Here is a 27,555-nt window from a genome sequence, read left to right as displayed (position 1 = left end):
AGAGTAAGAGGATTCCTTTTCCATTCTAGATCGTTCTTAGTGTTACATCGCTGGTGTGAGCGGACAGACTGACCGATCTACGACGGCGGACAGGAATAACCTGTACGTTCGTCGTATCTGCTGAAAACATGAGCTGCTCTATGAGACCCTTAGCCAAAAAAAAAAAATCCAACAGGAAGTACAGTTCCTTGGAGCTACTGAAATATCATTTCTATGTGTCTTGCTCTTTTCAAAGGCAGAATCTGAACATGTCTCTCTCATTTCAGAGCTATCCCCATCTCTGGCTAGATTTAATATTTAATGCCATGTGTCTGACTTCAGGCTCTAATCTGTTTTACAGGTGAGTCATGGAAAAGTTGACTCAGAGGAGCATGGCAGAGATAGGAGGAAAAAAAAAATACTCAGAAGAAAGTGGATCATGTATTAGTTCTTGTTCACACACAGAAATCCCGTTTTCTCTAGCTCTTGATGCATATACTGCATATAAGGCTTTATTACCCCAGAATTCTTCAAGCCTAGTGCCTTAACAACCCTCTCATTTGTCAGGGACCCTTGTTAACCAGGCTAGGGCTGAAGAAATACGACACAGTTATAAACCATCTCATTTATTGCACCAAATAGCACAAATACAGCTGATGAGATACGAGCTTGAGGTCGGTCTCCTAGAGAGAGAGAAGAATATCCATTTTTTAAAAAGCTGGGGAAGAATAAAAAAAGAGGCAGACATCTGACAGGTCATTTTTGTGCACACAGGCGTGTAATTTTTAAAGATAAAAAAAAAAAAAAAAGCTGAGTGAACAGGCAATCGTATGCATCATGCAGAGCTTTCAGGCAGGTTTAAAAGACCATCATAAAAATCCATTTCATATGCACGTCATATTACTTAGGAGAGACTCGGAAAGGAAGCCGTGTTACCGTGCACAGGGATTGACATACAGTAAGCCGAAGCGCTGAAATCACACTGAGAATAATGGTTCATTTTCCACCAAACCAGGGCTGATGATGAGTGCTTCAGCGAGCAGCACCACTTTAACAAACTGTGTAGGTGTTGTTCGTCGTTTGGATGGCGAGCTTAAGAGACCACAGAGGAGTGACACGTTCAGCTAAAATAATTAGCGGCGAGATGGCCACTTGCCTTTTGCGGTTAACTTTTTTTTTTTGTTTTTTTTTTTTAATTCTAGGCTCATTGCAAAAACACAGGCAGGAAACAAAAAAGCCTGAATAAATAAATAAACAAATAAATAAATAAATAAATAAATAAACAAACAAATAAACAAACAAACAAATAAATAAATAAATAAATGCAAATTATTTTTCGCTTCACTACAAGCACTACATGCCCTGGGTGTCCACACAGGCTGATAAAAATGGTGCACCTTTATTGTACGCCGCTTGTGTGCATCCTACAAACACATGATTGCATGATGGGAATGATGACAGGGTGGGAAATGAGGATAGAGTTGGAAGAAAAAAAAAAAAAAAAAAAAGAGAGAAATAAACTCACTCAGTAAGTCATACTGCCCCTGTGATAATGGCAGCACAAAAGGACTTTCAAGCGCTATGCAATTGAATCGCTTTGTATTTAAAACTGAGTCTGGGTTTAAGTAAGAATTTTTAATCGCCACTGTTCCGTTGTGGAAGCTGTTGCGATGGCGAGACTTTTACATACATATCTTTTTTAATTTTCATACCATAATCCTTGATAAGATCGTGGCTTTAGGACAGTGGAAGAAAATGAATTTTCAGCAGCAGGCAGTAACTTTAGCAGATGCCTTAACTGATAGTTATCAGTGTTCTGTTCAAAAATCCTGGATTAATGAAACAGCTCGGAAGATTTGGGGAAGCTTTCTAGAGATTCGGGTTACTGTACCTGCTGCTTTGATCTCATACCTGATAAATCCTCTTTAGATGCTCCTGTAGACAGAAACAAATCTTATGTGTAAAACAGCCAAAGGCAGCTCCAACCTCAGTATACAGCATGCATTTTAAATAGAAAGACGACTACTGTATGCTTGCTCTGTGTCTTACTGAGAATTCATCAAAGATCAGGAGAAGAAAGGATGAATACCTGTTCTCCTTCGGGAAAGATGTGCTCCTTAAAGCTCCAGGTGATGCTGGGTGTCGGGTCTCCTGTGGCTTCGCACGTCAGCCTGAACTGCTCCTCCATTTCCGTAGTGGTCTGGTTTTCCAAGTATGTGATTTTGGGTTTTACTAAACAAAACACAATTTAAAGGTTCGATAAGAAATTTCAAAAAGGAGATAAAGTTTCTGGTCGCGACGAGCAAATAGTTACCGAAAACTTGGAGGCTGACTTCTTCTTCGCTCGTCCCGGCTTTGTTCCTGGCGACGCAGGTGTAATCTCCTTCATCCAACTTCTTCACATCCATTATTGTGATCTCTGAGCCGTCGTCATTGAAGCTGTACTTGTTCCCGCTCTCTAGAAGAACCTCGCTCCTGGGAGAACTATTGAATATAATAACTCAATACACAGCCAAAAGCAAAACCTGCTGAAAAGACTTAAGAGAATCCTCTGAGAATTTTCAGCATGTGCTTTTATAAAAAAAAAAAAAAAAAAAAGAAAATTACATTTGCTTCCAAGTCACTTGAAATAACAGTATTCTTTTTTTTTGATAATGGAAAGGAAGAAAATGAGGGCTTTGGGATTGGGCAGCACTTTTGGCAATAGAAACCTAGCCATTACCCATCATCAAATAAGCAATAAACACAACACAACCTCCATCGGAAAAGTGTGGACCAGATTTTTTTTTTACACTTCCCTTACAACCTACCCGGGGAGCGCCACTCAAGAGACGAAAGCTGCCAAGAGAATAAGCATGCTTCAAAACTACTAATGATGTGCTCCTGCTTGCCCTCTACCATGTTGTGCACAAACGTTCTTTACATTTATTCAGAGGATTTCTCTGCTTGCCTTTGATCCCTTAATCAAAACACACGCCGCTGTGGCGAGAAGTGGCTGGAAGCTGGATGGGGAGTTTATGAATAGCCCCCTTTCATCAGGGGGATTCTGGGAGATGGTGAAGATGAGCTTACCGCATCCATGTGATTGTGGGTTCGGGGAAGCCGTCTGCATCGCAAGCCAGCATGGCAGAGTGGCTTATGTCGGCGGTGGCGTTTACTTGGACTTGTCGCACTCTGATAGTGGGAACGACTGAGGGAAAGAAAAAAAAAAAACAATAAATGTAGTGTACTTATTATTGCGTTCTTTCAGAGTTTGAGCTGTGCATGCACAGTAAGGATTAAATACCAAAATTGCTCATGTCTCTATTCAGTCATCAGCCATAACGAAACAAATTGGAAGCTGTATACGAGTAACATACTGTACTTCTGATCACAGATTTTGTTTTGATGTAACTGCAACATGCTACATACAAATCTATGTTTTGGGCTGTACAAATATTCAAAAACAATTGTTCTGACAGCTTTCTATCAGAGCCAGCATTCACTTTTTCAGCAATTTGTGCTAAGGTAGAGCTTCTATGGGATCAGTCGGACCAGACAGGTTAGCCCATACTCCCCACGCGCATCATTGAGCCTGAGAAGCCCATGACCCTGTCACTGGTTCACCAATGCCCCTTTTCCACCAGAAAGAACCGTGTGCTGGTTCAGAGCTAGTGCTGGTGCTGGTTCAAAGCTGGTTCCACTGGCGAGCCTTCTAAGAACTGGTTTGCCTTTCCATGGGCTAGAGAGCCATCACAGGGCTAAGTCTTATGTCACTGTATACAACTTTACAGCAACGTTAGCGCTGCAGCGGTAAACACAAACACAACATCAACAATGGCGGATGTTGCTTTACTGTTAATGCTCATGGCTTTGTGAACCTACATTGACATCCAAACGCAGCGAATCCAACGTGTACGTGCAGCTCCATGTAATTTGTATAAACGGAGGTTGCACTTGAGAATAACGGAAAGTACATAACGTTAATATCATTTACACAGAAAAAAGTTAGCCTTAGCATGTAGCTACCTACATTGATCATATTGCGGTAAAATAAAAGTGAATTAAACATTAGTATACTTAAGGTACATTATCAAATGCGCTAACAGTAGCCCCGCCCACAGCTCCTGATGCAAGCGGTTCTTAAGTGTAGACCAGTAACGTTTTGGTGCTGCTTAAGAACCACTTTTCCTGGTTCAGAACCGGCGCTTTGGGTGGCAAAAAAGAAAGAACTGGTTCTAAATTAGGCTCTGGCTCCGAACCAGCACTCAAACTGCCTCGGTGGAAAAGGGGCACAGTTGTCCTTCCATGGACCATAGAGATATCAACCACTGCACCAGGAACACCACACAAGACCTGCTGTTCTGGAGATGTCCTGACCCAGTCGTCTAGACATCTCTATTTGACCCTTATCAAAGCTGCTCAGATCCTTACACTTGCCCATTTTTCCAGCGTTCAACACCAACATTAAGAACTAACTCAATGTCATTTACTTTACCTCTCAGTGGCTTTAATGTTATGGCTGACAAAGTAAAGGACTGTTATTACATTTTTTAATGCTTGTCATTTCTTGTCAGTTAGAAATGATATCACTTAAATATAACATGTTGTTGTATTATTTTATATTTCTTTACCCATCTGACAGGTTAAACTTCCTTTATTAGTCCATATTTTCTATCCCTCATTTTTCTTCAGGCATAAAGACAACTAGCATTGGTTTGTACTTTATTGAAAAACCCAGACTTTTCTCCAGAACCTACAGGAAAGGCACACACAAAAAACTCAACTTGTGAAAGATATAAATAATGAATATAATATCTTTCCCTTTGTACCGTATTTTCCACACTATAAAGCGCACCGAATTATAAGGCGCAGTCTCAATTACGGGGTCTATTTCGGTACTTAACCCCTACATAAGGCGCACCGTATTATAAGGCACATGCTAAAACATGTGGTCTACAAAAAAGGTAACGGAAGCAAAACAGTGAGTTTAGTTGAACTTTATTCTACTATTTAACAATAAACACACATTATTTTTTAATCAATCTTCTCCCACAAATCAATCAAAGTCCTCATCTACTGTGTCTTCTTAACTTGGTGCAGTTCATTTTCTTGCTTCCTCCACTTCCGAACCATAGATTCATTGATGTTGAATTCTTTCGCAGCTGCTCTGTTCCCATTTACAACCGCGTAACTGATAGCCTGTAGTTTGAATTGTGCCTCGTAAGCATGTCTCTTCACTGGTGCCATTTTTGGCGGTCCTTAGACAAACAAATGTTGTCTTCTTCTTCTGATTTTTATTGGCGGATGACAAACCAACTTGAGGTGCATTTACCGCCACCTACTGGACTGGAGTGTGGAGCGTATAATGGTTAGGAAGAAACAAATGTTGTTTTGCAATATACCGGTAGTATACCTACCGGAGGCGTGGCGGAGGTACAGTAAGCGTACGTACTGTACGTATTACGTAATGTTCTCTGATTGGTTTATCGCTGTCAGCGTACATAGTGTATGTATTACGTCCCTGTGTCAGCGGGAAATGGTCCGACAGTCAATCAAGCGGAGCGCTTACCACATTTTTCTCGCAAAACAACATTTTTACAGATTTTTGGAACTCAGTGCACACATAAGGCGCACCGGATTATTAGGCGCACGGCCGATTTTTGAGAAAATGTAAGGCTTTTAGGTGTGCCTTATAGTGCGGAAAATACGGTAAATGTTGCTGCTAACTTTTGGAATGAACTCACCAACCCTGAATATGGTCCTCAGAGTAAATAATATAAACAAAAAGTCCTTATAGGTGTTTAGTAATGATTCACCATTATATCGTTTCTGTTCCATTTTCTTTTGCACGTCTCAATTCGGAATACTGTAGCATCTACCGCTTGTAAATGCTTTAAAAAATATAACTAAATAAAACCGCTTAAGCAAAAGCTTGTAGGAGGTTTAAAAAAAAAATAAAACGTGCTTACTTTACTATATCAGATTTTCCAGAGCAATTCGCAGCAACAGAGCTATGATGCAAATCTGCAGAGCATAGTGTGTCCTGATATGAGCTTCCACTTTAAATGTCTTTTAGTCTGATGTGTGTTTTGTGACAGCGCTTTAAAATGCTGTGCGTATAAAATGCTTTCGTTGTGATGCAGCCCATAAATATTATTGTGTATATTTAGTACTGAACACTTCGACTGGATACGGGAGTTAGGATAAAAAGTCTTCCGCTGTCGATCTATTATGTGGGGGAAAAAAAAACATAAGAGATGAAAAGCTTTCCTTCTGCACTCTTATGAAACAGAGGATCAAACCGAAACAAAAAGTCTCTGCAAACATTTAATATATGGAGCACAGAGCATTTAAAGACAGCTTTTACTTTGTTTGGGTCTTCTGTCATGCCAGGTCAATGTTTATTGTAGATTTTTTATAGAAGACTCAGCAGTAAATTACACCATTCAGACCAAAATCGTTATAATGTGTGTTTGGGTTGAACAGCGTAGCACCCGAATGTGACAAACAGCAATTTAGCCCAAAACTGGCAAACATTTTAAAGCGCAAATAAAAGCACAGAGAGCTCACCGTTCACTACAACTCTGATATCACGGAAGTCAATCTCGCCTCGAGCCATAATGCGTGCCTCGCAGGTGTACACTCCTTCGTCTACCTTTCTTATCCCTCTGATCTGCAGGTGGTTGTTGTTCAAAGTCTTAAATCGAACTGTGAAAGAGACCAACCTGAGTCACGATATTCAGTTTTCAGGTCATTAAAATTAATTGTAGTGACAACTTATTTTAGGAGAATACCAGTCAATAATTCGTTGCTTGCTTTGTTATCTTTTTAGGTTCAGTGGTTTAGAATAAAACAGCGTCTATTCAGTACTTGAAAACAATAGAACAAACAGGATGAAGAAAAAAATCAATTAAAAGTAATTATTGCCACTGTACGGGTCCTACCGTCTTTTTCGAACTGGATTTTTTCCCTTTTGTGTTTCCATGTGATTGTGGGTGGCGGAGAGCTGATCACGTCACACGCGATGACGGCGTCGTCGCCCTCGGTAAACTCCTGTGGTGATGTGGCGTTTTTGAAGGAAATTTTTTCTGCAGGAGGAAAAAATGCTTTTAAAAAAACCCATAAATGCTTTAATGCTATAAATAATTTCCATGCAGTCCATTCATTAAAAAAAAAGGTTTGCACTTCTCTAAATTCATTTAATCATGTGCTGTATGGGGGGGAAAAACCCACAGTAGGTTTGACTGATAATTATTGTTTTTAGTGTTTTTTAAAAATAGTTCAAATAGAAATAATATTAAATTATATTAAATTATATTAAAATACATTTTTCTGAAAGAAATCATGATTTCCAGGTTTTGTTTTAAAACCGCTATTGTATTAGAGAGATAATGATTAAAAGGTTACTGTATAAACACAGAAGCGTAAAAGAAAAATTCAAATAAAAATATATTTTTTCTTAAAAAAAAAAAAAAAAAGTTTTCCTTCCAGTTATCACTGATTTGAATGTCCAAATGTACCCAGATTGTGTCTATTTCCGTTAATATTGTTTGACGTCACAGATAACTGGCAATGAGGATGATTTATTACGAGATGATCGAATACGTTTTACAATATAGTGGGTAGAGAAAAAAGAGGAAATCTTGGATGTATGAGAGCTGAAGTAAAAAATGGATCTGGCCGTACGGAATATCTTCACGTTCACTGTAGCCTCAGCTTGCTGGTCTCCGCTGGTGGCTACACACTTATAAGTGCCGGCATTATCGGCGTTAGCATTGTAGATAGTTAGCGTAGAGGATGTCTCGTCGTTGCGGATCACTGTAATGTCCTGCCTGCTGGATTCAATCTTCTCTCCGCTTGGTGAGAACCAGTCGATTCCTTTCACTGCGCCGACAACTACGACAGAGCAAAAAGGCACCATGTTAAAATCGAGGCCAATTAACACAACATGTGCGAACTAATTCATCCAATATTTAACTCAATGAACTGTGATAGACATCATTGCTCTAAAACAAATGCTGCTGGAACGTCCATATGTCCAAAAAGCATGAAATGGGAGTAAATCAAGCCTGATGGTACAAGAAGATTTGAAATCTGCTGTTAGCACAGCATCAAATCACTGAACCAGAAGACACAAGCTTTGATAATGGTTCAGTAAAGGCAAGCAATTATCAGAGCTGCTGCTGCTGCTACGGATTTCAAAACAACTCTGAACTTTCTAGTCAAATCCGTCATTTTAAAGCCACTTTAAACAAACTATGAACTGACCAGAAACAATAACCTCAGGTAATATATATATTGTATATCCCAATTAAAATAGACATATTTTCACTATAAAGTTGAATGAAGTTCAACATTAACTACTTAACCTACAGTACAAACACAAGAGGTATCAAGAAGCCTTACCCCATCCTATAAAAGGAACAAAGTGAAGAAGCTCTTGACTGGAGAAAAATAAATCAACATACCTTCACAGTAAAAGAACTTGGACTCTCCGACACTGACTTCTCCTTGTGCAGGTATAATGCTCACTTGGAGAGAGGCTGAAAAAAAAAAACAGATTGAGGTCTGGGAAAATCAGACTGTACTTGGCCTTTAACCCCGAGTAGAGGAACATTTCACAAAGCGAGGTTAACACTGCTTTTTACCATGGGTTAACTTTTGCAGTTAACCTGGTATTGCGGTGCCAAACATGTAGAGTTGTAAAAAAGATGTTAGCAACAGACACCAGAACTGTTCTGAACTGGCCCAACTGTTCGTGGGCCTCGTATCACAGGATGCCAGTGTGTTGGCGTTTGTTAAATGGTGACGGAGCTAATAGGAGAGTTTAAGGAATAAGAGTTTTATTTGAACAGTTATGGCCAGAAATCTCCTATACCTCAAAATCCAAAGCTTCAAATGTCATGCTAGCGCTAACACGATCAAAAATATGTGAGTATTTATGGAAGCTGACAGAAAAATCTGTTGAAACTGGATATCAACAGAGGCTTGGTCAACAACACGCCAAACTCAAGCTGTGAAAAATAAAAACAATTTGTGCTCAAGTGCTTAGCACACTGTATTTAACCAATCATGTACAAACGTCAGATTTCAAAATGCCTGGATTACCTGATTAACACGGGTAAAGCATGTAACACGTTCAACCATGAAATTAAATAACCCAGGAATCTGTTTACAAGAAAGTTCTAGCACTTACATTGAAAAGTGAAACTAGAGAAAATGCCATTTTTTATATTACAATTCCAAATGATTCTACATTAAAGCCTAATATACAGTATGTAGAGAAAAGAAGCTAAATTGAAAATAACTATAAGTTTACATTTGACAAGTTATCAAAATCATTCAGTGTTAAACTCAATACATTTTTTTTAGAATGAATGTCTTTATTACAGGACGTTTAGCTGTTATTTTTCTGTTTGGATGATGATCTGATGCATCACACACACTTTCACAGTCAGGATCTGAATACAAATTGAATTGGTTACAAAATCAGTCCATTTCGATGAGGCAAAAACTACACAAAACACTGGTATAAACATCTTTAAACAGACAGGCTGCATTTTTTAAACCTTTGTAGGCAGACAGCCAAGGCACCGGGCCTCTTTAATCAAGCTGGATACAGATTAATTGTATTCCTACTCATTCTCCTGAGTGTGTGTCAGTTTACCTCGAATATTTAGCTTCAAATCATATGAAACACAACGAGTTACTGCACCTTTATATAAGGATTCGCTTATAAAATCGCTTACATCCGTCAATCACACACAGACTTTTCGGAAACCCAGTTGTTTCTCTTTTAAGCCGTAAACTGAAGAAATATTAAACCTGCAAAAAAGAAAGACAGCAAGAAAACATATAGTATATCCGTGGATCTTCTTTTTTAAAGGAGGCAGTGCTAACAGGCTGATTAGTAATAAATCATGTATATCTCCAGCTGAAGGTTTTATATCCTCCCTAATGTGCTATCGTTCAAATTCCTCCTGTGTGCGATGTGTATGGAGTCCACAATACTCCTTATACGTTACGTTAAATTTCATGTTTTTATGAATTTCATTTTCTTTTCACCTCACTTATTTCACATCTAAGTCACCTTTTCTGTAATCCATCTCCAGATGTGTTCCTTTTCACAGTGATGCCATTTATGTCTCATTTCAGCTGTGAGCTTTGCCTTTTATGGAGTTTTGTGTAAGTCGCCAAATGTAAATCAGCTGTGTCTATATATTAATGGGTGAATGGTATCTATTAGCGTACATACATCGATAACGTTCACTTCAGTTTGGCTCATGCAAATATATACACACAACCTGATTAAGTAAACAAAATAGATTTATTTTGGTCTCATAGACAAAACAAATTCTTGGGTCAGAGCACAGGGTCAGTCATAACGTAGCACCCTGAAGCAAAATACGTTGTGGGTGAACTTTTATCAGGACTGAGCCCGGACTTTGGCCACGTGTATCCGTTTATGTTCCTCATCACATGTCTGCCCTGCCTTTGTCTGCTCCTCCCATCTCCACACACCTGTTGCCCATTGTCATTATCATTGTCTATTTAACTGTGCCCCGTTGCCTTGTGTAGCGCGGAATCTACTGTTGTCTTGGTTGTTTTGTCCTGTCGTCCTGTCTCGTTTGTGTTAATGTTTCGTGTTTCTTTTGTTATTAAACCCTGTTTATTTTACTATCCTGCATTTGGGTCTGTTTTATCCCGCATTCATGACAACTTTTGACCTTCTGGTCAGTAACCCGCAACCTTAACGTACTGATCCGCCACTGCCCAGAAACAGAAAATCATCCACTGATAAATGATGCACAATTTTAGAAAGTCGCCTAGATAAAATGAAGAGCTCTTTTCCAAAACGCTATAAATCCATTTTAATAGTTTTTATGAAAATGACTTTTTTTTTTACCTAGACCCACACATTTTGTTTATATTCAATTTATCCTGTTAAAATGGTCTGTTGGCTCAGTCTGAACATGTTAAACAGTGATTGTTAAATGAAACAACAATGCTGTTGAATATAAATTTAAAGTTTCTTTTTATTTTTTCCAAAACGCTATAAATACATCCTTTATTTAAAAATTTTTTATTTATTTTTTTTTTTATATATAAAAAGAGACATAAACCAAAAAGAGAACATGCAACATATGACATCAGGGAAATAAATAACTTTATTAAGAATAGAAATAATCTCCTACACTCATTTTGAAGACTGCGCACAAACAAACATCTCTCGCCTCAGACCGCCGCCATGTTGAATTGCGTTGAACGCTCACCGAATTCTGATTGGTCGAGAGAGGACATATAGCGTTTTGCCAAAAAACAGGTTTGGCGCTTATCTCGGTTTGGAAAGGAACTGCATCTTGCAATACATTTTAAACAAGGAAATATAGTGTTTTGGCATGAAACATTGATGGAGCAGTATATAGGTTCACAACACAGCAAAATGACATGACAAACTCGTTTTTTTTTATTTTGGTGTTTATCGCGTTTTGGAAAAGAGCTCTTCAAATGCTTATTTTCTTTTAAAAACAAAAATCCAAAAAAATTTTTTTTGTTTCCCAGACTTCAGCCGCAGTGACACTGTGTCGCAGTTGTTTTTATTTAATTATTTTTTTACACAGGCCACCACACAATTGCCTAATTGTGCTTATTAGACCTGATTGAAATCTTCACTTAGATTCAATTAGACGTCCTCACATCCATGTCAAAGGAACGAAGTCGGTCATGCGCGACACACCAGCAACCATTACAGGTGTTTGTTGTTATAATTAACTCTGTGTGTCATTCATTTTTAATCTCTATTCCCAGTCAAGGTTTTTGAATAATGAAAGCAGTGTAACAATGTTTTGTAGTGTAACACCTGTAGTGTTTACTGAAGTTTAAGCTGTACGCTTCCCACTGATCCTATAATCTGGCACAAATGGAGGAGTTTTTTTGGGTATTGTAGAATACCTATGAGAATCATCAGCCAGTGGAAAAAAAAGTCAGTGTTTCTCGAAGCACTATTAATAATTATTGTAACGTTTATGGAAGATTACCGCATTCGTTTATCATCAGTAGGCCCTTTATCCAGGTCAAGGTCGATCTGTCGAGTCTATTCTAGGAACGTTTTGCATAAGGAAGGGACCCGCCCTAGATTGTCCATTTGAAGGCATGTCACACATACACACACGCACATACATTGACACTCAATCGCACATAGGAGGAATTCAGTATAGGTGTGTTTTCAGGAGTAGAAAGGAAACTCGTATGAAACCCACACACGGTAAAACACAAACAATAAGCTGAGATCAAGATTGAACTGGTGATTTTGGAACTTTGAGACTACCTGCTGTGCCCCTGTGCTGCATTTACAAAAGTCCAAAATCTATGACTATTTCATTACAAACTCCAAATTGGCAAAATAAATCTAAAGAAAAGCAGCGTTTGTGTGAAAATGATGAATGATATGCACTGACTTTTAGTAAATGCCTGCAGGTTATCCGGTGAAAGATAGACTGCAGAGAAATATAAAGCCATGCAGATCAATATTTCAATCAAAGCTAAATAAAATCCGGTCTGGCTTAGCTTAAACCTGTGCAGACAGCGTTACTTTTTTCATTTCTTTGTTTGACCCAAAGAGACATTTGTTAAAATAAAAAGTAAAGGGGAACAGTGGGAGAACATGATCTGTGCCCAGGTGGGTGCTCAGTGGCTTTCAGACTTTCAGAGTAATATAATAAAAAATGTGAAGGGGAAGTTGGGCCAAGTACAATTAAATCAACACATTCAGTCAATACTGCCTCTAATGTGTTGTTTTTGTGGAAAAGCTATTTATTGTGCCTTGACACAGCTATTAGTCAGACACATAGTACTGCTCGCGCTAAGCCAAAATACAAAAGCATTGGGAAAAAAGAAAAAACGCAGTCATCTTAGATTGTCATTAATTATTTTTGTGGGCTTCTTCATTTAAAGCTGGATATTTTATTGGATACTGGATATGGAAATGACAGAACTGGTCTACAGCTCTGACTCTAAGTTACTGCCAAGTCAGACCCTCATAAACTAAACAAATCTATTTTCAATTTTGCTGTAAATGCCACAACATGACAGGGAGAAATATGTCAATAAAGCTGACAGTGATGGTGAATTGATGATGTCAACTGTTGAGGAATGTTAAAAAAGGGCACTTAATTTCGAAGCATATACGTGAATAAAAATGGTAGGCAGAATTGTTATGCAAGTGCTTTCATTTGCAACAAAATGAATGGTCTATTATGAGTAGGTTCATCAGGTTCAATCACATATGTAACACTTCATAACTGTTTCACAGAGTGGAACTGATATTGTGTGTCAAATATCTCACTCACCTATTCACTGATTCACCCAGTGATCACTGGCTCACTCACTCACTAGCTCAGTGACTCATTCAGTAACTGGCTCAATCACTCACTCACTAGATCAGTGATTCACCAACTCACTCAACAGATCAGTTACTCACCCGTTCACTAACTCAGTGGATAAATGTCTCACTCACTGACGGATCTAACTCACTGGATCAGTTTCTTATCCAGAAACTGACAATCACTCACTCACTGGATCATTGGCTTATCCACTCACTGACTCAACAGATTAGTGACTCACCCACTAACAGAACCTTTCACTCACTCATTGGATCAGTGACTCAACCAGTCACAGACTCAATATATCAGTGACTCACCCAGTCACAGACTCAATGTATCAGTGACTCACCCAGTCACAGACTCAATGTATCAGTGACTCACCCAGTCACAGACTCAATGTATCAGTGACTCACCCAGTCACAGACTCAATGTATCAGTGACTCACCCAGTCACAGACTCAATGTATCAGTGACTCAACCAGTCACAGACTCAATGTATCAGTGACTCAACCAGTCACAGACTCAATGTATCAGTGACTCACCCAGTCACAGACTCAACGAATCAGTGACTCACCAATTCAGTGACCTAATCACTCACCCACTGGATCATTGGCTTATCCACACATTGAGTCAATAGATCAGTGACTCATCCACTCACTGATTCAATGTATCAGTGACACACCCATTCACTGACTCAAAGGATTAGTGACGTGCCCATTCACTGGCTCAATAGATTAATGACTCACCCACTAACATAACCTTTCACTCACTCATTGGATCAGTGACTCACACAGTCACAGACTCAATGTATCAGTGACTCACCCAGTCACAGACTCAATGTATCAGTGACTCACCCAGTCACAGACTCAATGTATCAGTGACTCACCCAGTCACAGACTCAATGTATCAGTGACTCACCCAGTCACAGACTCAATGTATCAGTGACTCACACAGTCACAGACTCAATGTATCAGTGGCTCACCCAGTCACAGACTCAATGTATCAGTGGCTCACCCAGTCACAGACTCAATGTATCAGTGGCTCACCCAGTCACAGACTCAATGTATCAGTGACTCACCCAGTCACAGACTCAATGTATCAGTGACTCACCCAGTCACAGACTCAATATATCAGTGACTCACCCAGTCACAGACTCAATGTCTCGGTGACTCACCCAGTCACAGACTCAATGTATCAGTGACTCACCCAGTCACAGACTCAATGTCTCGGTGACTCACCAACTCACTGACCTAATCACTCACTCACTGGATCAGTGACTCACCCAGTAACTGACTCAATCTCTCACACAGTGACTTCCTCACTCACCCACCCAACTCACACACTTAATAAATCACTGAGTCACTCACTTGCTCACCCACTCACACGCTGCCCCACTCGCTGACTCAATTTTGCTTCTGCAAAAACTATATATACAACATAGAGTTTCAGATTTACGTAATTTCAGTTATTGACTCTCATTAACAACACAAGACCAAACCGGGAGTATAGACATCAAGCAGCAGGTAATCGAGCTGCCAATTATATTAATCGATTTAAATTACCACACCAGAGATGACTATTTTCTAAAAGCACATACTGGAGTATATTATTCCACTTATAACACAGTAATATTCCAAAAATCGTACGATTATGCCCGGAAATAAAAGGGACACTTTTTATCCATTTATACAATTACAATGTTGTGGAATGTCTGCAGAAGAAATCTCTTTATTGGTAAATTACAAAGCACCAGCAACATTATCTTTTTAAAAAGAGAAACTTAGAGATCCTTTTTAAACATAGAAACTTTCTGCCCAATCAGATTTCAGAAGCAGAAATATGTACCAGTTTCAGGGAGTTTAATTGCTTCGCTCTTGTTACAAGGTTGCTGTTGCAAATTTGAGCAAAACCTGGCCTCATTTATCTCATCCAGACGTACTCAGCCTCCCCAGTATGCAACTCAGACCTAGAGATGAGTGGTGCTTTGCATCAACAGCACTGTGTCCTTGTTATTCAACATCTGCTGCAAGCATGTACCAAGAGTTACATTTATTATATTAGTTAACAAAGTACGTTCAACTTCGTGTGTTTAAAACCAGGACGGAAACCGAAGACCATTTCTGGTTCACTTGTGCAGGTGGGATGAAATTTAAGTAAAGTTTCTTTCGCGTCTCTTACCGTCGGTTAGTGCGAACCTTTCAAAAGAGAAACGGAATGAACACGTATTATCCACACGAAGTTTGCCAGACCAAGTCAAAATCCCAGAATACTTTAAAAAACATTAATTATGTATATTCATTCCAATTCTGCGCTCATCCGAGAAGGCTTTAGAGATTACAAAACACGGCATCGGCTCATCAGACCGTCTAGCCACAGGTGACTGAAGGACTTTAGGGAATTAATCAGCACTTACTCGCTGCATTTCCTCGATGATTAGAGCTTTATAATAAACATACTGTATAGTGCAAATTTTGTGTCTATTAAATACCAAGCCCTTAAGTCTTCAGCATAGTTCAGCTAATCCATTAAAAACCTAAAATACATAATGCATAGATTACAATATCATCTATCTGTATTAAAGAATTAAAGTATGGCTCTCTTTGGTTCTGAAAGACGAAAGACATGTGGGATGTGGTAGCTTAGTGGTTAAGGTGTTGGGCCACTGATCAGAAGGTCATGAGTTTGAAACCCAGGTCCACCAAGCTGCCACCTCTGTGCCCCTGAGCAAGACCCTTAACCCTCAACTGCTCAGTTGTATAAATTGAAATAATAAAAATGTAAGTCACTGTGGATAAGGGTGTCTGCTAAATGGGAGAAATGTAATGTAAAAACATAACAGATCAGAAAAGTGCATTTGGAAGATGCACAATGTTTATATATTATAGAAATCTCTTTTAAAAAACCCGATAAAACGAAAGAAAGAAAGGAAAAAGTTAGTGCTAGCTCAGTTACTCTTTATTTGATACATTTAACGGTGTCTAATGCTATAAAAGCCGTGTTATACGATTGTCTGAGATGATCGGTCTATATAACGTTAGCTATACGTTACCACTAGAGAATTTAACCAGAAATTGAATGGTTTGTGTTTAAATGGTGGAACTCCTAAAGATAATTGGTCAAAAGGTGTTCATTTGCTACTGTATAACAGCACAGCTCTGACAAGAGCACTGGAAATAACACAGATCACAGATTATATGTTATTTCTATAATAACAACTTGCGCTTTAATTGTATGCTGGCACGAATCACGCTCAACGGTGATTTTACCTTTATAAAGTTGTCAGCATTGCTTTCTACTGGTTGCCATGGTAATAATGGTTTCTCAGTGGGTGGCTTGAATTCCACTTGACAACAAATCTTTTTTTTTTTTTTTTTGCTGCTAAATAGTTTGTAATTTGTTAGCGGTGTTTGGGGCAGTGGTGGATCAAGCGGTTAAGACTCTGGGATGTTGATTGGAAGATCAGGGTTCAAGCACCAGCACTGCCACTCTGCCATTGTTGGGCCCTTGACCCTGTGCTCATACTTCTCCAAAGTTAGAATATTAGAATAAAGAATTTCACTGTGCTGTAATGTACAGTATATGTGCCAAAAGAAAGGCTTCTATTCTATTGTAAATGAAACTCAGCAGTGTTTATCTGCATCATATGTCTTCAATATAATTGGTAGTCGCTGCATCAAGTTGATAATTATTTGCTGAATCTTTGTTGATATCTTGTCAAACCACCAACCAAATTGTTCCCAAATAGCTGTTAGACCAGTGGAATAAATCATATGTGTGCTTATTTTTCAATAACAATATTCACTTTTGGGGGCACGGTGGCTTAGTAGTTAGCATGTTTGCCTCACACCTCCAGATTTGGGGGTTCAATTCCCGCCTCCTCCTTGTGTGTGTGGAGTTCGCATGTTCTCCCTGTGCCTCGGGGGTTTCCTCTGGGTGCTCCTGTTTCCTCCCCCGGTCCAAAGACATGCATGGTAGGTTGATTGGCATCTCTGGAAAATTGTCCGTAGTGTGTGATTGTGTGAGTGAATGAGAGTGTGTGTGTGCCCTGTGATGGGTTGGCACTCCATCCAGGGTGTATCCTGCCTTGATGCCCGATGACGCCTGAGATAGGCACAGGCTCCCCGTGACCCAAGGTAGTTCGGATAAGCGGTAGAAGATGAATGAATGAATGAATGAATGAACATTCACTTTTATGTTTTTTCCCTTCCTCAGTCCTGCGTAAATATCAAAGCTAATTCCCATTTAAATATCAAGTATTGTTTGTTTTTCTTTTCATTCTGCAAATGGCTTAGGACACATTGTGCAGCAGAAAATGTAGGCTGCCGTGAAATATGTTAAAAGTGGAGCAAGACTACAAATTGTTCCAGTAAATATATATTTGACGCGATATCTCCGGTGAAATGTTTGACAATGATCGTTCTGACCTATTGTAGTACTTTAAATGAAAAAAAAACAAAAAAGTGTCTTAGGTCGATAGGAAATCAATTACAAGGTAGTGAAAAGATGGAGGTGATTAAAGAGCGTCAAGGACGTTCAATAGGAAAGAGTCCACGATTCTGGGCTGAAAAACAGCTGAAATATAAATATATGCTGAGATCTCAACACTCGGTGTTTTACTGGATTGTGTCCTAAGATGTAAACCTCCATAACATTCCGTGTAGAACAGAGATAAATACGAGAGGCGTTCGTCTGAACGGCCAGAACGTGTGAGGATGTTAAACAGGATAAGTCGACCAATTAGCCATGTTTCCTCCTTGACAACGAGATGCTCCTTGTGCTCATGTAGGTACGTTACCTTCCTGTGAAAGCAAAGGCTTCCTTAAAACCCAATTCGCCACATTCCCGCTACGACGGCCCTGTTGCTTGGCAACATGAAATCGAGTGTTGCGGTCTCAATGGTGTGCAGTGTATGTTAATGCTCTGGATGACGTTTCCAGCACTCCCCCAGTGACGGGTCAAAGGTCACGAAGCTTCCAAAGCTGTGCATAGAGGGCACATTTTGCAAACAGAGCTTTCTCTGTTGCTGTTTTTTCCCCCTTCCAGTTTCCAAGCAATTGCATAGTGGTGTTTTTAAAAAAAAACTACTAAAATAACAGGGCAAATGCGCTCCAATTATATTTTACATGAGCAAAGGGTACACGCTGACTCATTTTAGCCTGCGTCTGGAATATGAGAAAAAAGGTTCATAGTTCATACAGAGGACAACATGGTTTTGGCTGCATTATCCTAGTAATTTCATTATGTTTCTCTCAGACAATGTCGCTTCCTCCCTGTCGTTTGATGTTCACTTTGCAATGCTAATAAGGTCTAATCCTTTGTTCAAACTATGATGAGCTCAGACAGCAGAACTCTTAATCTTAGATTGATTTCTAAGCAAATTTAGTCAGCTATAAAATATTTTTTTATGAATTCATTTTTTTTAGCATTATTTGTCCAAACCATCCACTAGCTACATTTTTAAGAAACCTTGAGATCTACATCTTATAGCTACAGATAGTATTTCAGCAGGAATCATATCTGTTTGGAAAACATAGACTCACGTACGTGAGATTTAATCAAATCGACGTACAGTACGAGCACACTGGCAGTTCTGCTAATTTAGAATCTTTCCTTCTTGAGATCATTTCTAGCACAATTGTTGCTCCTCATCTCATTGTATTTTAGTCTGTTGTCTCTGAGGCTCAGAGAGTTAATGTACGAGATTAATAGAGGTTTCCCTGCACTCTGTTTGAATGAATTTTGACATCTTGTGTCTTCCTTCAGCACCAGCTATCGAACCTGGGTGTTTTTTCTTGTTGTTGCTGAACGTGTAAGACACCTGTCACATTACGCTTGCTCCTAGGATTGCCTAAGCTGATTATCTCTCTCTCTCTCTCTCTCTCTCTCTCTCTCTCTCTCTCTCTCTCTCTGTGTTTACAGGCTGCACTGCTCCAGAAGTGGTGCCACTGCATAAAGGATATAATGAGCAGCTTAACAGAAGCCTGGGGAGAGTGTAGTCTGCTTCTCAAAAAGATAATTAAAACCAGTTCCGCTGAGCTTTTGCTGACCAAAGCTGTTTTTCAGAAGCTTTACATGCATATAGTGTAAACTCAATCTTTAAATCTTTCATCATGACTGGCGTAGTAGTGCGTGCTTCGAGACTGGTGTTTGTTGCACTTTTCAGTACTAGCACTTAAACCCAAACTTCATGTATAACTGCTTCTCTCCTTTCAACCGATTTGAATGAGATGAAAATGCCACACTTAATTCTTCTCCTCTTCTGTGTTTTTCACAGCGAGTAAAAGCGAACAGCATGTTGTTATATAACCGTGCAGGACAGCTGTGTATGAGAATGATGCGTGTGGTTAATCTGCCAGCGGTTCTTAACTCGAGCTTGCATTTGTTTGCAGATCACGTGCTGCAGACCACAGTGACGAGGCCTGCTGCCCGTTGCCATGGAGACCTCTCTCCCTTTTCCCTTGGTCCCACTCCGCTCGTAAAAGTGAGTGTGAATAGGAAATAAGGCTAGAAGAGCTCACCGTAGACAGGAGCAGAGAGCGTAGAGGCAAAGGGTCTAAGTGTGACACCCGTAGGAAAACCAAAGAAAACAAAGCAGTATGACTTCTTAGGAAGAAGATGACGGTCTTGCGACAGTCTTTATCCTCTCGTGATATAGTTTCTAATGTTTTGCCACCTCAGCACAAAGCCAGCAACTTGATGGTGAACATTTAAGTTATGAGATGCGCTATTCCCTCTAGCGATAATCATTTTGTCGTCCCACATGATATAACGATGCCAAGATTAAGAAATTTGCTCCAATTATTTTACCTGCCAACCTTTATATGCTAGGAATATTTTGACTCGAGTTACCCTATAATATTTTTCTCTCCAATATAAATGTAAAATGAATGTCTTGAATGATCTGTGCGGTGTTTTGAACTCTCAGATATTAACCGACCGACCGGCAGCTTCGTCCAATTTCCCCACCTAATGTGCTTTTAAAGCTCTTGGGACTCAGAGAAAGCCCTTGCTTTCTGTTATGGTAATTATAAAACCGAGTAAGTTCTATGAAATCGAAATCAAATCTATCTACGTTCATCTTAGCTAACATTACACAAATGCTTTATACATGGGATATTAATAAACTAGAATTATTAAAGGATTAAAGGAAAACTGTAATTACAGCATTGAGGTGCATCACATCACCGTGAAGTACGTTAAGCATTAATATAGACGCCGAACAAAACATTCTGTTTAGCAAACCTCAACAGGGTTTTTAAACTAAAAGCTCAATAGCTAAGACTCTAAATCTGCATGTCCTGGACTAGAGAATCGATAGATCAACACAGACCTAATTTCCAACCGTTTAGGAGTTAAGGTTGTGTTTGTAATATAACAACACACTGTACTATGTTTTTGCACTGCCGCTACCAGCAAGCAGTTCCTGACTCCACAGCTTACTGTTACACCTTCCCATACCCTCTAAAACCTGATTGGTTGTTATCATGTATTAAGCTATTGGTTCTGGATAATTAAATAGTTAATCGTTTTTTTTTTTTTTTATGGGTGAATCAAGTAAGCATGGCAAATTCAATTAATTACGCTCAAACCTGGACCTCGGACAGCAAGTAAAAGCTCTGGAAAGATCTGGCTTGCATCTAAGCCAAATTTTTTTTTTTTATTTCCTCTCATTATGTTGAACCACAAGTACTCTATATATATATATATATAATATATATAATATACAATATACAATATATAATATACAATATATATGTGTATATATATATATATATATATATATATATATATATATATATATACATACATATATATTATACAATATATAATATATAATATACAATATACAATATATAATATACAATATATATGTATATATATATTGGGTCTGTTATTTTTACAAGTTATTAACCAATCTAAAGTCTTGAAAATAGCTTGAGCGCAAATCTCATAACTCCATTGGACACTTCAACTGTCCACCTCTTCTTCACTCCGCGAGAGAGCTTTGCGGTATATTTCTCCTCAAGAAGAGTCGCAACGAATCAACACGTCTTCTGAGGTAAATGTCTTCAAAACACTGGGCTCAAAGAAAAAACAATCTTGACCCCCGCTAGTTCTGGTGCTCGTCTCGTTTTTTTAATTTCCTGAAAAATAACGGTTTTGGAGATACGAGGATTCCGCCTGACAGCGACGATATATATATATATATATATATATATATATATATATATATATACACACACACACACACACACACACATATATATGGGTGGTTGACGTGACGTGATTTTAATGTAACATAGTGTAAATACTCACTAAAATGTGTTATTTCTTACAAAAATCATATGTAAATGAAGCAAATTACTGTATTTTATGTTGTAGTTTTATTTTTGGATAAAAAAATATTTTTTGTTCCTGTTTATTTAAAGGCTTTTATGCCAAATGTCCTGCGGTGTGACTGTAACATAAATGAAACATGAAATATAAACAGCTATAAAATAAACCAGCAACATTTGGAATAATTCATAAGAGCTTTGGCATTATTTTACAAATATTAACTTAATAAAAAAAATGTTTTTACATACAAAAACAATATACAGGAATATTTACAACAAGCAAAATTTTGTAACATAAATGCCGTCCTGTGGTGTGACATGGAAGTCATGTGGTGTGACATCACTTTAAATCCAACTGAATGCCTTAATTAAGTTAATTCGATTTTTAAGAATTAAGTTAATGCCTTAATCATGATGTAGCACTGCATAATTTAACTATCACAAAAAATAAACAGTGCAGTAAGACTTTTTCTCATTTTATGAAATATTTCTATTCGAGTGAGTGAGAAAAGAAGGTGCAAGTAAGGAGTGGAACTGAAAAACAGTGAAAAAAAACACTGAAAAAAAAAAACAAAAAAACTGTATGTTGAATTCCAATGATGATTTTTAGAAAAGGCTTCTTAAGCTTTAACATATGTGATTTGCAGTTGAAATCAGTAATATCTGTATATTTTCTCTTTACTGAAGTGTGGTGTCAGACCGCAGGACATTTTACAACTGTTGCTGTGAAAAAGGCTTACAAAATAGCATAAAGAAGGGGAAATTCTATAAAACAGTAACAGTGACACCAACTTCAGCCTTTGAACATTATAATTTCATATATTTTGTTTGAAAAATATTTATTTTGTTTGTCAAATATATATATTTTGTTTGTCACATAGGAAAAAAAAATACTGTTTCACCTCTATTTGTCAAGTGCCCATTCATTCATTCATTTTCTACCGCTTTATCCGAACTACCTCGGGTCACGGGGAGCCTGTGCCTATCTCAGGCGTCATCGGGCATCAAGGCAGGATACACCCTGGACAGAGTGCCAACCCATCACAGGGCACACACACACTCTCATACACTCCGGACAATTTTCCAGAGATGCCAATCAACCTACCATGCATGTCTTTGGACCGTGGGAGGAAACCGGAGTACCCGGAGGAAACCCCCGAGGCACAGGGAGAATATGCAAACTCCACACACACAAGGCGGAGGCGGGAATCGAACCCACAACCCTGGAGGTGTGAGGCGAACGTGCTAACCACTAAGCCACCGTGCCCCACTCAAGTGCCCATATATATATAAATATATTATAGACACAAGTTACTAAATAGCTCTAACAATTTTCCCTAATGAGTAAGCATGAGGTGACGGTGACAAAGTAAAACTCCCTGAGACGATATGAGGAAGAAACCTTGGGAGGAAGCAGACTAAGAAGTTGACCTCATCCTCATTTGGGTGTCACCGGACAGTAAATAATGTAATTGTAAATAATGTCCTTTCTACAACAGTTTGTAGGAGAGTGGACTTAAGCAACCAAGAGCTCCTGAGGAGCTAATGGGTCAGCGTCATTTCCATGTACACCACAGACCCAACACTAATTCCTTCCTGCTGAAGTCTTCAAATGATCGCTACTGAAGATCCGACCATAAGAAATAGGCAAGAGAGGTATATAACAGGTTTGTGCTACACTTCAGTTTGCTTGGTTTTGTCAGTGTTTCCGAAGATTTTGATTCCGCTGCATGAAACAGGATTTGGGATTTGGACACATGCTGAACATTGAGGTGCTTCACGTCATCGTCAAGCGCACTGAGCATAAATATAAACAGACAAAATCAGACAAAACTTTTGGGAGACACGAAACAAAACACACTAGACAATACGTTAGACAAAACGTTTTTGTTTTTTCCCCAACTACAAATTAAAATTGAAATAGCTCCCGATAATATCCCGATCCTGGATACCCGAGCTACTGGTTTTTCCACAGATGTGCAAAATCACACCACACTGAGAAGCTACGACTGCAGATATCCTTCTCTAACACGCTGCTCGGCTCCTCAGTAAGCTACAGAGCTCCGACAGCGGCCACATCTGACCGTATACAGGCAATTTACACAGAGAGCTCATCAACATCTGCCTGCGTTACACATAGCTGAGAAAACGCTCTCTGGGCTGAAGTGTTCAGACAGTAATTCTCTTTCCTCACTCTAATGGGACTATTTAAGGAGCAGGTAGCAGAGAAGAGCATAGGCAGATAGAACAAAGCACTTAGAGAGATTCAATAAGTGAACCCAATCCTACTTTTCGCTAGTTACGCTTTATCTGCACTCAAGAAAAATGTCTGCGCACTAGTTTAATGGAGCTCGGGTTGCGTTTTTATATATAATAAAATTTAGATCATCTTCAGGTTGATAAGTGCATGTACAGTTAACACCAGAAATACTGGCACCCTTAAAAAAAACAGACAATAGTCATTATCTAAAGTACACCATACACAACAATCTAATGTATGCACTCAGTTTCTAAAATCATAAGATTATAGCGCTGCTGCAGATTCAGGGCCGATCCCATGAACACTGTGTGCCAGGCAGGACGGGACATCGGTCCGTCACATGGCACAATGTACACACTGATTAACAAACAGGGGTAATTTAGCATAAACAATATGCTTAGCTGCATGTTTTTGTGGGAGGTAGTGAAAGAATCTGGATGAAACCCAAACGGACACATGGGAAGTATGCAGACAGAAACCTGAGCTCAGGACCAAACTGGGGACCCCTGGAGCTACGAGGAAGCAATAGTTCCCACTGTGCTACAATGACGCCCCCAAAAACCAATTTAAAACAAATTATCGTCCTTCAAAAAGAAATCTAATTACTCTGAAATGATCTAAGTCTTCAGGGACTCATGCCAGATGAGACCAAAACTAGATATATTTGCCCATGCGCACCACCGTACAAGAAAAAGCATGTGTACACTTTGTAAAATATGGTGGTGGATCATTGGGGCTTTAAAGCTGCTTAGCTGCTAAATACCAAAAAATCTGCTTGCCTCTGCCAGGAGGTTATGACTTGGCAAACAACTTGGCACCGAAATCATACAAGAAATTCCACACCAATTCAATTGGATTGGACAGTTTACATGTGCAAACAGAATAAGCTTGAAATGTTCCTCCCATAAGCATTCCCAAGATCCACCTACTACCGTCTCCAACGTTGTTAAACATTATAGAAAGATTTGATGCTGTTACACTCCACAGAGAAGACTTCAACATATATTATGCATATGCATCATCCCACCAAGTGCAGTGTTTCAAAATATAACTAACTGCAACCGCTATTTGTTTTATAGAAGTGGAATATTACAAAACATTACATTTTCTTCAATTAAATTGAACAAAAGTCTGGCTCCTTGGTATCTCCAACTGAGATGAACGTCGCTCTGGAGGCAATAAGGCATTAATTATGTCCCCTTGACTGTGCTGTAACAAAAAAATGTAAAAACTGAATCCATCATTAATAGAACGATAAGAACTAATCTCAAAAGACTTCCCCTTTTTGCCAAGAACTGAAGAATTGGGTACTGCTGCTGATAACTGACAATATCAGACCACTTCTAGGAAAGAAGACGAGCATGAACAATGAAACTTTGAAGTGCTGAAGAAACTCACAGGAAGCATTAGTGAAAGCATTCCATCTCCAGGATATCTTCTTTCTGTTCTAACATCTTTTATAGCGGTCCTCTTTGTCTAATAGATCTGTGCCATTTTATGACTCATCCTGGGTATAATAGTGCTATTCTCCTCAGTGAGGAAACTATTCTCTCAAATGTTCCAGAGAATAGAGGTATCAATCAAAACTCTGCTCTAAACCAATAAAAAAAACAGAAAGTATCTTATATCAGATCTCAGATTTTCTTACATCTATCGCCTGCTGTCTTAGCTGTATTATGTTTGGTCCTCTGAGGCAAAGAAATGGAGTTTGCATGTTTACCCCATGCTTTGGGGGTTTCTTCTGGGTATTCTAGTTTCCTCTGCTGGTACATTTTCAGCAATGGTCCCCAACCCCCAGGCCGCGGACCGGTCCGTGGACCAAATGGTACCGGGCCACCCAAGGAACATTAAATTATTTCCATTTTATTTACTGTGGTGTATTTCTCTCGGGTTTGCGCGACTTACCATGGACGAGAGGTTAACCGGGAGCTGAGAGACGTCACCTAAAGCCGCACCAATACCGCGCATGCGCAAAATATCGTGATATCGGGTCTGGTTTAGGTGACGTCTGGAGCTGAGCAGCTGCAAGCGGCAGTGGCGTTGTAGCTTTGGTGGAGAGAAGATATTTATCGCTCTTCTCTCTGTTCACTGGTACTTTCTCATGTTTAACAGTGCTTAATGTACATGTATATTGTGTTTGCTCAAATTTAACCCACAAATTAGCAAAAATGAGTACGAAACAGACGTCATTAGAAAGTTAGAAACTCTGCCAGTGTTCTGGATTAAAGTCATGGCGGAATACCCTGAGATTGTCACCACAGCACTTAAATCCCTATTGCCATTTCCGACATGCTATCTGTGTGAAGCGGGGTTTTCTGCAGTGACAGCAACCAAAACAAAACAACAGAATAAACTGGACATAAGCAACACACTTCGGGTGTCATTGTCTCCTATTGTCTCCTATTACCCCAGATGGAACCGCCTCGTTGCAAAGAAACAAGCTCAGGGTTCTCATTGATTTACCATTGTAGGGAGTTAAAAAGGCATGTTTAAATACAATTAAAATAAAATTATTAATTTTAATTTAATTGTATAGCCGCTACCCCCACCAGCCAAAACCCCCCACCCCCAGCGGGCCGCGGTAAAATTATCAAACATTGTGGTTGGGGACCACTGATTTACAGCATTTAGCAGACGCCCTTATCCAGAGCGACTTACATTTTATATACAACTGAGCAATTGAGGGTTAAGGACCTTTCTCAGGGACCCAGCAGTGGCAGTTTGGTGGACGTACTGTAGGAATCGAACTCACAACCTTCCGATTGGTAGCCAAACACCTTAACCACTAGGCTACCACATCCCTACACAGACATGTGTTTAAGCTAACTGGCATCTCTAAATTGGGTGTTCCTCACCTTGTTCCCCGTGTCCCTTGGGTGATACTCCAGGTTCCCCAACCCTTTGTAAAATAAAAGCTACAGAAAATGAATGTATGGATGGATGTATAGATACCACCACTACTACTACTATTAATAAAAATAATATGTTCCCTTAGGATTTACTACATAATGGCGATGAAGAAATGAATCCAGTGATCTTTTCTTTGTACACTATATGGCCACACATATGTGGACAACTGATCGTGACACAAATGGGGGTTATCCCTGACTGTGTATGCTATAGCATTTGCAATTTCCTTCCCTTCCCTGTCTCAGCCGTTCCTCTGTGCTCAAAATGAGCTCCATGAAAATATTTCCAGGTTGGAGTAAAAGAATGCCTGAGTGTCCTTAACAGAGCCCTGACCTCACCTCAACCCCACTGAACCCTCTTGAGATGAAATGGACCACCAGCTGCACTCCAGACCTCCTCACCTGACATCGGTGTCTGATCTCACTGATGCTCTTGTGTTTGAATTGGCACAAATCTCCACAGACCCACTTCGGAATCTACTGGAAAACCTTCCCAGAAGGTGGCAATCTGGCTATTGTAACAGTGATGCAGAAAGTGCAGAGGAAGATTATGGACAGACGTCCACAAACCTTTGGCCATATAGTGTTAGGGTTAGGTTAAATACTGTTTTCAGTTTTCAAATATCTATCTGTATTCACATTTAAACCCAAAGTCGGTGTGGCTTAAACCAGAATGTATTCGTTTGCTTGTTTTTAATTATACAGGAT

At 39.2% G+C, this 27,555-nt stretch overlaps 1 protein-coding gene across 3 annotated transcripts in view; it reads right to left on the bottom strand.

The window, feature by feature from the left end:
• Positions 1-27,555, bottom strand: part of ncam1b (neural cell adhesion molecule 1b) — a 99,161-nt gene that overhangs the window by 44,707 nt on the left and 26,899 nt on the right. For all 3 annotated transcript variants that reach the window (XM_060888406.1, XM_060888407.1, XM_060888408.1), the window contains exons 2-9: positions 8,430-8,504; positions 7,648-7,857; positions 6,906-7,049; positions 6,532-6,669; positions 3,052-3,169; positions 2,294-2,463; positions 2,069-2,211; positions 1,891-1,914 (exon numbers count right to left, since the gene is read on the bottom strand). In XM_060888406.1, the coding sequence (XP_060744389.1) occupies positions 1,891-1,914; positions 2,069-2,211; positions 2,294-2,463; positions 3,052-3,169; positions 6,532-6,669; positions 6,906-7,049; positions 7,648-7,857; positions 8,430-8,504 (1,022 nt within the window). The remainder of the gene's footprint in view (positions 1-1,890; positions 1,915-2,068; positions 2,212-2,293; positions 2,464-3,051; positions 3,170-6,531; positions 6,670-6,905; positions 7,050-7,647; positions 7,858-8,429; positions 8,505-27,555) is intronic.

The sequence above is a fragment of the Tachysurus vachellii genome, chromosome 15, assembly GCF_030014155.1.
Source record: "Tachysurus vachellii isolate PV-2020 chromosome 15, HZAU_Pvac_v1, whole genome shotgun sequence".
Lineage (NCBI taxonomy): Eukaryota > Metazoa > Chordata > Actinopteri > Siluriformes > Bagridae > Tachysurus > Tachysurus vachellii.
This window is presented reverse-complemented; position numbering and strand designations above follow the sequence as displayed.